The following is a 10827-nucleotide window of genomic DNA, read 5'->3' on the forward strand; positions in this document are numbered from 1 at the left end:
ATTAGATCATCTTCTAATATGGGTTAGCCAAGAGTTGGCACCTAATTGGCTTGGTTTGAGTCTAATTGGATTAGATTTAATAAATCATTCAATCTAGACCGTTAGATCTTGATCTACCATTGGATGAAGACATAATGGAGAGTTGGTTTAACCCAATTGGATTGGGTTAGAGGATGGCTATCATAATTGACCATTGGATCTTAATCCCACCATTGGATGAAGACATAATGGGTCAAGTAAATGGCGCCTTGCATTGGAGCCCTTGGATCATCATCATGAAAGATCAAGAGGTGAGGCATGATGGACATGTGATTAGCATGTGATGTTGACTTGGTCAAAATATGGCACCACATGAAAGGACATATCATTTGATACACCTCTTCACTTGATCTGCACCTCCTCTTATTTGATATGGCCCTTAGATGATGTCCTTTCATGAAAGGATGTGTGGATGGGATGCATCCCTTGGAGATGCATCCCTACACCTATTATAAATAGGCTAGCACTTCATGGGTTTCATTATTCCAACTCCACCCCACTCCTCTCTTCTTTCTTTCTTACATTAGTTTCTTTCTTTTTAGCATTGCTTCTAGTGTGTCCTAAGCCAAGACAAGGTGGTCTTCTTTAGGACAAAAGGATTAGAAGTGATTTTAGAAGGTTAAAGAAAAATAGAAAGAAAGGAAAGCAAGCCATTAGAGTTCTTTAAGAATTCTGCATTAAGGATCAAAGTCTTTGGAGCTTAAGACTTAAATCAAGTTTTCGTGTGGATCAACGTTGGAGGGTGAACACTTGGGCACCTAGTGGAAATTCTGCATATTGGATTAGCGTTAGAGGTATTCTTCTATTTCTACATTTATATTATATTATTTGATTGCTTCCATTAAGGTGATCTTGGCTTATAAGGGTTTTATGTTAAGGAACTTTATCAAGAAATTTTTAAAATCCCTAGCTTCCGCTGCGCATTATAACATGCTAAAACCCTTCACAAAAGACCTCTCTCGAGTAATGAGTAGCGAAGAAGGTGACCCAGTCTACAGCCCTCTTCGTCTCTTGATACACATGAGCAGTATGAAATGAGCCACAATCTCTCATCATCCTGTGGATATTCCTAAGCAGTGGGTGACCATCACCTCGCCGATCCACCTCCAGAATCTACTCAATCACCATAGCTGGGTCCCCTTCCAGAAAGATGTTGTCAGCTCTAGACCACGCATCGCATAGGTGATGCCCTCCCATGCTGCCTTGAGCTCCGCCTCTCTAACTGTCATGTCACAAGTGTGCCACTCTCCAGCAGCAATCAACCTAGAGTTGTGATTCATCATCACAAAACTCATACCTCCTCTGTCTCTACTTGCAGACACTACCATCGAAATTCACTTCGAGATGGCCGGAGGGTAGGAGCTCCCAAGAGACAAGAGTAAATATATGCACTGCAACAGTAGAGTGGGAGCCCTAGATGTCTCTAGCCATTTTGGATGAAGTTGCTATGGTAGTATTGATAATCTCGGCAACATAAAGGAAAGCTCTATCCACCACAGATCTTGGGAAAGTCGTCCTATCTTTTAAAGACGCAAGCATTTCTATCCAATCAAATGTGATAGGTCAAGTAGGTATAAGTGATACTCCACAAAATAGAACTATTTTGTTTTTGGTACAATGGCTGCTCGCACAAATCTAGCGTGAGTTCAACTAGTACTATCAAAAGAAAGAAGATGGCATAAGGATGGAGGGGCAACAACCAAACATGTCCAAAAGACCTCTCTCGAGTAATGAGTAGCGAAGAAGGTGACCCAGTCTACAGCCCTCTTCGTCTCTTGATACACATGAGCAGTATGAAATGAGCCACAATCTCTCATCATCCTGTGGATATCCCTAAGCAGTGGGTGACCATCACCTCGCCGATCCACCTCCAGAATCTACTCAATCACCATAGCTGGGTCCCCTTCCAGAAAGATGTTGTCAGCTCTAGACCACGCATCGCATAGGTGATGCCCTCCCATGCTGCCTTGAGCTCCGCCTCTTTAACTGTCATGTCACAAGTGTGCCACTCTCCAGCAGCAATCAACCTAGAGTTGTGATTCATCATCACAAAACTCATACCTCCTCTGTCTCTACTTGCGGACACTACCATCGAAATTCACTTCGAGATGGCCGGAGGGTAGGAGCTCCCAAGAGACAAGAGTAAATATATGCGCTGCAACAGTAGAGTGGGAGCCCTAGATGTCTCTAGCCATTTTTGGATGAAGTTGCTATGGTAGTATTGATAATCTCGGCAACATAAAGGAAAGCTCTATCCACCACAGATCTTGGGAAAGTCATCCTATCTTTTAAAGACGCAAGCATTTCTATCCAATTAAATGTGATAGGTCAAGTAGGTATAAGTGATACTCCACAAAATAGAACTCCCACGGACCCGGCATTGGAAATGAAGCTAGATGGATGTCATGGTAAATGTCGCTTGTAAGTACCCTTAATTATCACATTAGGGACCGGATGATAAAAGGCTAATGCATGCATAACGTCCCCCGGGCGACGAGAGAGAGAGAGAGCGGGGGAGGACTCCCAACTACGGCCTTCTTCTACCTCACCATCCACGCGAAATCCCCGACCACCTCCTCCCACGGCGGCGGAGAAAGCCAAAACCCGAGCTCCCTGGATCCGAGATCTCTGACCCCATCCCCGTTTTCGACCTCCAGAACCCTCGAATCAGAGCCCTCCGCCGCCCTCTTCCGGCGATGATCCACTGGAATCGCCTGCATTCACGCCCCTGCGCGTGCCCTAGAGGTCATTAACCCCTCGAATCCTCCTCCTTTAGAATAAACATAGTGATTCTGACTTCCTTGACCTAGTAATTGTCGCAGATCGGGTCTCGCATTGCCGAATCTGAGGGATTTGGTGTCGAGATTTTGGCCGATGGCGACGAGGAATCGGACTCCGGTGTACCGGAAGTATCGGGACGCCCTTCGGAGCGTTCGGATGCCGGCGGTCTTTTCTCCTCCGGCTCATGCCGGCCCTTCGTTGTCTTCGGCCGGTGGCCCGGTGATCGAATTGGTGAGTACTTCGCTTCTCCATCCGGATCGGGCTTATACTCCTCTTAGCACGGAAGACCCCAGCAATTCCAGGTTCGAGTGGCTTCCCAGTGAAACAAATCCTTAGTTTCTGCTGTTCTTTTCTGAATGTTATTTTGCTTTCTAGATCTAAATCAGCAAGACGCCCCCTTGCGTTCCGCTATCTTCTTTTTCTGATCATGCTGTAATGAGTTGCAAAAAGTTTTTTACATCAACAACAAAAAAATGTTGGCCTTCTCATATCAACGGTGTTCTCTGACTGTTCCCAGAAATTGATAGGAAAGATTGATAGGAGAATCACAGAAATCATCGAATGCAGCCATTGTATTATCATGGAATGTGGATATACTCCTGAGATGGAGCCAATGTGATGCTTGACGATCCATGAACGCAAGAATGCATGGACATAGCTGATGAGTTGAAGCATTAAAAGGTGCCCTGCCATATAAGAGTAGGTGAGTGCAGATGGTAAAAAGAGGAAGCAACATGAAGCTAAACTGGTAACAACCAAAGCAACATGCTAACTTGATACTGGCCTAATGCACTGATAAAAATTAACTAATTAAAGAAGACTCCACACACACACACACAGAGAGAGAGAGAGAGAGAGAGAGAGAGAGAGAGAAGACTCAATTTGCAACAGTAGCACTAACATTCGAGGGAATGGATGGAATAATGACTTCAATTGTCTATAACTACAAATTGAGAGTGAGAAGACTCAATTTGCGACAATGGGGCTAGAAACATTCAAGGGAATGGATGGAACAATGACTTCAATTATGAACAATTGCAAACTGAGAGAGAGAAGACTTAATGTGTGACAATAGGTCTAAAAATATTTAAGGGAAGGGATGGAACAATGACATGTAAAATTACAAACTGAGAGAGAGAAGACTCAACTTGCGCCAATAGAGCTAATATTCAAGGGAATGGTTGGAACAATGACTTCAATTATCTCAAATTACAAACTGAGGATTTGATGATGTAAATCGTATGAGGATGTTGTGGTTGACCAAGTTAATAGCAGGGAGGTGGGCAGACTAGTGAAGATGGCTAGATTGATGTTAAATGACATGGAATGACAATTTGACAGGGCATCCAAATTATGTCATAGATCTGAATTCTGGCATTCCGAACAGGGCAAAGCAATGGACATCCCCTATGAGAGGTGATGGACTTTTAAAACAAACAACATTGGATGAAAGCAAGCCAAGAATGAAATTGAACACAATTAGGAGGTTAGTTGAGCATCAAGAATCAAGACTGATGCATGTTTGGAGATGGCAATCATAGCGACTGAAGCGAATGTAAGTGTAAAAAATTTATCAACTCTTGATTTTCATGGACTATGGGATGTTGATGATAGAATTTGTAGATGCATACAATCAAACCTGCAAAGTGGGGTCAAGCCAACCTATGATGAAGCAAAATCATGTATAAAAATTGAAGCAATAACTAGAGGCTTCTTGATATAGCTTAAAGGCCAAGATAACAAGTTGGCAGATTCCCAAAAGTTTCATCAAGTGACATGTCAAAGTAGCCCAAGTTGAAATAAATGGGTATAAATGGTTGATGATGCTACGTATAATGAAATCTTAGAGGATGGTTGATTGCACTCATGATGTCATGAGTTGCAGGCAAATGGAAATGAATTAAGCAAGGAAACTTAAAAAATAGAATGGCAAAGTTTTGTATGGGGCAGATAGAGTGCCTAAAAATTGATTGAAGAATGAGACGAGACACGGAATACAAAGATAGAACAAAACCCAAGGGTACCTTTGACCAAAAGGAAAAGGTTCATGTTACCTGTATACTAGCAAGTCACGTGTGGGCTAGAAGGCATAGTAGTTGACATAGTTGGAAGGAATAATAATAGCCCAAACTCCAAAGGATAGCAAATGGTTGGTCCAAAAGAGATTTTGGCGCCAAATGAACCAACAACGTAAGAAAATTAAGTGGTTGATCTGATCTTACAACATAAGAGGGCAGTAACTGCTTATAATGGGTAACCATGGTGTAATTCTAGTATGTCAAAAAGCAGATCCTGTAGATAGAAAACAAGAGGTGCTGAAACTAGCAAAACAAATTCTAAGAAATTTATGAGGCTTGATAAGCATGGACAAGATGTAAGGTGTATAGAGGGTGATTACTATTCATAAACAATGAGTGTATCTCATGAACAGTAAATATGGTTGCAAACCACTTTAAAATAGCAGCATAGCTCAATGGAAGCTCAAAATGGATTAATTCTTGATTAAGCAGGAGCAAATAAGTTGGCATAAAAATGAAAAAAAAAAAATGAAGACAACCCTCCAGTTTTCACTTTGTCAGTAAATTTGAAGATTCATTTTAACTGGTTGAAAATGATGACAAGGAGGTTTTCTCAAAATGATTTTTTTTTTCTTTTACTTTTGTTTTTTTTTTTTTGGGGGGGGGGGGGGGGTCTGATCTGGTATCTCATGGAGTCCATGGGTTGCCTTTAGATTAGTTTCAGTTAAACCATGTGGGTTTAACTATAAAAGGAGAAATGTTGAGAACAAGGATGCATGAGAACACTCAATGATTGAAAGAAGATCATATCTACTCATATGCTTGCACCAAGATTTGGATGACTAGGATTCTAAATTAGAATCATGGATCCCAGTGATACCTACCTTTTGAGAGCTTCATTCTATTCCTTCGCTGTGCGTGCGTGTGTGTGTGTCTTTTTCAGATATGTGGAACCCTCACTAATGATGAGTTTTCTCTAGAATCTTAATTGTGATGGTCCCCACAGCCAAAGGTAGCTTTGGTCCACCATAAATTATGACCCGTATAATGCCTATGATCCATTAAACTAGAACTCACATATGCTCCGAATCTTGTCAAAACATACAATGACTCCTAAACTTCTTGAATAACTGAAATTATAGAACCAGTCACCAAATTTTTCACTGTATAAACTTGCCATATCTTCCATGTGTTGTTTTGCATTAATTACATCAAGATAGATCTCCAAAAGATGAATAATTTTGTTCTCCCCCTAAATTAATGTGATGCTTTTGCAAGATGTCAGCAAGATTAAGTCACATCTTTCTTTAAATGTTCCGAGAAAAAAAAGGCCTACAAATGACGTTCCAGATGAGACTCCACTTTGTCTGCCATGTCAAGAAGATGAATCTTGTTTCTTATGTAAACAAGAACTAGTGTTGATTTACTTATATAATACTGCCAATGGAAAGAATTTGTCTTTGACAAGGCAAGTTTTTCCCCAGCACTTCATGCTTCAACTATTATGAGGTCAGTGACATCAGTCCCATTTAACTGTAAAATTAGTTTGCGTATGTTTAGGAAGAGATTGTTGAACACCTGATAAGTTCAGAAAAGACTTCTAATGGTAAGACATCGAGCAATCAATTAAGGCAGCTTTTTGGTAGATAATAAGTAAAACAGTTTTCATAAATTTTTGGACCTTCATGTTGCATCCTGCCTGTATGATCAACAGCCAGCATGGTGATAATAAGCTAGCCTTGAAATCCTTCCACAGAAATACTTTAGAGTTATCTCGGTTGCTCATCCTTCATATGAACTGGTAAGCCCCCTTGTGAATAAATTTCTCTGGGATGGAGCAGCCATCCTTAGGAGTTGTATGTCTTTTGATGCTTCTGTGGGGTCCTCAGATTGTTGGCAGTCATCAACCACCAGGAACTACTTTCAAAGTACCCAGAGTGAGTGGCATCACCTTATAGTGCATCAAATTTGTCCAGACACCTGTTTCCTAGATATTCTTCACAGATAACACAATCTTATTTTTCATGTCTCTTTTTTGAAAGGATTTGCTTGTTACCAATATGTTGAAGTACTTTTTCCCATTTCTGCTTAAATGCCATCACCCTTCCCAGAAACTTCCTTGTGTCATATCAATTTTGTTCCCTTCAGAAATCATAGAGAATTCAATGCTCGAGGACATATCTATCATAAAATTTGCTAGTGTTTGTTCACCACTACTCATGCATCAGTTTATTGGCTTTGATCTTCAAGATCTTGATATGGAATGTCCACTTCAAATACCGGATAGCAGAATACATTGCTGTATTCTGATATTGTCTGAAATCTTCTCGCCTCATGCTACTGCCTGCAATGTAATATGTCCTTTGCCTGCTGCAGTAAAGGCCCACTTACAGTTGGTTTGCCTCCAGCTTGGGTGGATGTTTCTGAAGAAATATCAGCAAATATACAACGTGCTCGGACAAAAATGTCGGAGTTAGTCAAGGCTCATGCCAAGGCTTTAATGCCTTCTTTTGGAGATGGAAAAGAGGTGCAACATGCAATTGAAATTCTTACTCAAGAGATCACTGATTTGTTGAAGAGATCGGAGAAGAGATTAAAGAAACTTTCTTCCAATTCTACTTCTGAAGATTCAAATATTCGGAAAAATGTGCAGGTATGATAACATAATTGCTAAAATTATATGCTTGTCGGTTTCATAAAGGCACACTACTTTCATTATGCCAAGATCCCAGATGCATATGATTACATATGAAATTAGCTTCATAGTGTTCGACAAAGTCTTTCATCAGGTGTCATTCTATGAAGGAAAGCTCGTCTCTTTTATCTTGCTTTAATGTGATTCTTGATATTTTATTCTGTTCTTTATTGGCCTTCTCTAATGCTTGTCTTGACAAATGCATAGTTCTCCTGCAGAGATCACTTGCGACTGATCTTCAGAACCTCTCAATGGAGTTCCGTAAAAAGCAGTCTACTTATTTGAAGCATCTCAGACAGCAAAAGGAGGTCTGTTGAACTTGCTGTTATTCAGATACATCCACTTCTGGCTTGTTAATTGGCTTATCTGATTTTCATTTAAATTTCCTTGGCCATTTAATATTGTTTCATCATTTTAGGGTCAAGATGGTTTGGATTTGGAGATGAATCTTAATGGAACTAGATCTACATCAGAAGATGATGACTTTGTTGCTGTGGTATGTTTTCTTCCCTTTTTTGCTTGCAAGAGCAAGAAAGCATTTGAAATGATCAGCTATTCATCCGAAGTAAACTTCAGGGATAATATCATTGTCCAATGGTAGCTTAAAGAAATAATTACAGATAAGATGCAAAAAAGTGAGGTTTCTGTCTGCCTGTAGCGTCGTACTGTTTTAACCTGCTTGGGTTACACATCTGGAGTTTTTTTCCCTGGGTCTGTCTTTATCAAGTCTGATCATGTTTGGCATGTTTGCATGACTCTGATGTTGCATGACTGGACCCTATGCTGGTTACCTTTTTCGTCTTCACATGTGGAGACAGTCAAATCTGGGCATATTTTGTAAATGCCATTGATGCTGGTCTCAGCCCATTAAAAAAGGATGAGCTAGGGATTAAGTAAGAGCCAGATTTTTAACATAAAATAACATAAAGGAGATCTAAACTATAGATTGCAACCTGAGTTAATCTTTGTTAGTGCCAGGGTCTTAGATATGGCTGGATTTGAAATGCCAAGAGCCCAAATGATTGGAATAGGGTTGGTTGCTTGGTTATGTTTTGTTTGCGTCAGTTTTTATTTTGCCATCCAACCATTCTTAGCCGCTACATCTGGTCTATGAGCCAAAGCTCGGTTGTAACATGATTTTCCTGGTTATAATATGCATTACTTTTCTTGGCATGAAAGTAGACATCCATTAATCCAACATGCAGGAAATTTGTTCTTTTTTTACTTGATAAATTCCGATACTGTTACACATTTTATTGTCTGAAAATCTGCTCTGACTTAAAAAAAGGAAATGATGTTGTTTTTCTTTTTTGCAGGGATTTAATGATCATATGTCTCAACTGAAAAAAAGTGAGGCATTCACAAGAGAGAGGGAGAGAGAGATTGAACAGGTACCTCTATGTCCTTTAGAATGCTGAATTCATGATCAATACATTGTAAGATCACCCTGGTTAACCTCATCCTGATTTGGATTTTATCTTACAGGTTGTGGAATCAGTAAGTGAGCTTGCTCAGATTATGAAGGATCTATCTGTCCTAGTGATAGATCAGGTATTATGATAGCCCTTTGGAAGAGTACAAGATTCCTGACCATCTTTCATAGTAAATGTCTAATGGATTTTTATGGTCAGGGAACCATCATTGACCGGATTGACTATAATATTCAGAATGTTGCAGCCACAGTGGAAGAGGGCTGTAAACAATTGCAGAAGGTTCTCTCTCTCTCTCTCTCTCTCTCTCTCTCTCTCTCTCTCTCTGTGTGTGTGTGTGTGGGGGGGGGGGGGGGGGGGGGGGCTGCATGTCTTGTTTAGACTTGCTTGTGCGTACTGCAACAATGTTGATAATGGTGGCGAAAATGTTGCTTGGGTCATTAAATACATCAGGCTTGTTAGTAGTTGCTCTGCTTGCCCATTAAGGCCCATAGTCCAATTGAAATCTGCAACCTTGAGCCCTTTGGTTAAGCTGTTAAGCCAGCTTACCATCAGAAAAGGGTTTACCTGTTCACATTGAATGTTCTCACCAAGAAATTCCTTTTGGATGGAGATATCGCAGCACAGAACACTTAAGATTTAAGATGGCAACTTTTTTGGCCTACCAATTTTCATACATCATTGAGGGTGAGCCTTGGTCATAGGTTCGAAACACAGCAACAGCCTCTCCACATTGGGTAAGGCTGCATATATCTGACTCTCCCCAGACTCTTTAGTGGGAGGAGCTTCGTGCACTGGGCTGCCCTTTAATCCTTGTATACTGTTGGTGGCAGTCCTAGTAACTAAATTCTGGTCATCCCAGCTTATTTGTGTGAAATGAGTCTTCATGGGGACCCTTCTCTATTACTAGTGTTGACATATATTGTCTTCATAACAATCGGGATAGTTTAGTTTTTTGTATCTGAAGTCAGTTTATCCATCTTAACCTGCAGGCAGAGAGAACGCAGAGGACAGGGTTCATGGTGAAGTGTGGTACCATACTCATCATAATGTGCTTCATCATGCTAGTCCTTCTGATTCTTAAGGAGATATTATTTTGACCCTGGATGACAGTGATGCCTGTCTATATGCGTCATCTCCAATGGAGTTGTCCACGTACCTTCCCCCATTAAAATTTTACTTGGTCATATTGATGCATTCACATGACAACATCAGAGCTATCTTTTGAACCCTGGAGCCACTTTTGTACCAAGCAACACCCATATTGCAGGAAGCAGAGAGTGTTGGGCTCCATGGAGGAAGTAGAGCAGGCTTTTGTGCATCCTTCGACGTGTGGATTCTTAAGTTCGCAGCGATCTCCATCAAAATTGAATTTTCTTTTTAATCTGTTGTTTTTTGGGGGAAGAAAGAAATACCGAACTCCTTCGGTATCTCTTGATTATACTTTTTGTTTTGAATAAAAGCATCATCTTGGCTATGAAAATTGTTTCTTTGTTTTCACTATTTCTTCAGAGATTTTTTTGTTTAAAAAAAAAATATTGTTGGATAGATTGAACTCTTGTTATATTGATTCATTATACTTGTTTTGTTTTGAGTGAAGCACATCATCTCTACGATGAGAATTCTTTCCTTCTGTTGTCTCTTGCTTTCGTTCTTTTTTTCATGAAAAAAAAAAACTTGTGATGGAATATGGTTGCATATTCATGAAACATATAGTAACAAGAGGATGTGTGGATGACTTGTTTGATCTGGCGAGTGACTAGTGCAAGCTTTGGTCCGTTACTCCCCCCATTAATTGATAGTATTCGTTTCAGTAGATCCTACTGGGTTATGTTAAATTGTCAAGTCCTACGGTTCGATTGGT

At 40.3% G+C, this 10827-nt stretch overlaps 1 protein-coding gene across 1 annotated transcript; it reads left to right on the forward strand.

Annotated features, from left to right (window-relative positions):
• Nucleotides 1-2504: 2504 nt before the first annotated feature.
• Nucleotides 2505-10511, forward strand: LOC103716656 (syntaxin-41-like). The gene is made up of 9 exons (XM_039126950.1): nucleotides 2505-2784; nucleotides 2862-3122; nucleotides 7215-7491; nucleotides 7752-7841; nucleotides 7952-8029; nucleotides 8850-8924; nucleotides 9019-9084; nucleotides 9165-9245; nucleotides 9956-10511. Exons 2-9 carry the CDS (start codon nucleotides 2914-2916, stop codon nucleotides 10061-10063), a joined length of 984 nt encoding a protein of 327 aa, XP_038982878.1. The 5' UTR covers nucleotides 2505-2784; nucleotides 2862-2913; the 3' UTR covers nucleotides 10064-10511.
• Nucleotides 10512-10827: the final 316 nt, after the last annotated feature.

The sequence above is a fragment of the Phoenix dactylifera genome, chromosome 5 (assembly GCF_009389715.1).
Source record: "Phoenix dactylifera cultivar Barhee BC4 chromosome 5, palm_55x_up_171113_PBpolish2nd_filt_p, whole genome shotgun sequence".
Lineage (NCBI taxonomy): Eukaryota > Viridiplantae > Streptophyta > Magnoliopsida > Arecales > Arecaceae > Phoenix > Phoenix dactylifera.

Excerpts from the sequence above, each read along its gene's own strand:
- LOC103716656 (XM_039126950.1), top strand. The coding sequence starts at position 2,914 with ATGGCGACGAGGAATCGGACTCCGGTGTACCGGAAGTATCGGGACGCC. Across the intron at positions 7,842-7,951 it reads ATCTCAGACAGCAAAAGGAG|GGTCAAGATGGTTTGGATTT; the intron begins GTCTGTTGAACT and ends TCATCATTTTAG. Across the intron at positions 8,925-9,018 it reads GGGAGAGAGAGATTGAACAG|GTTGTGGAATCAGTAAGTGA; the intron begins GTACCTCTATGT and ends TTTATCTTACAG.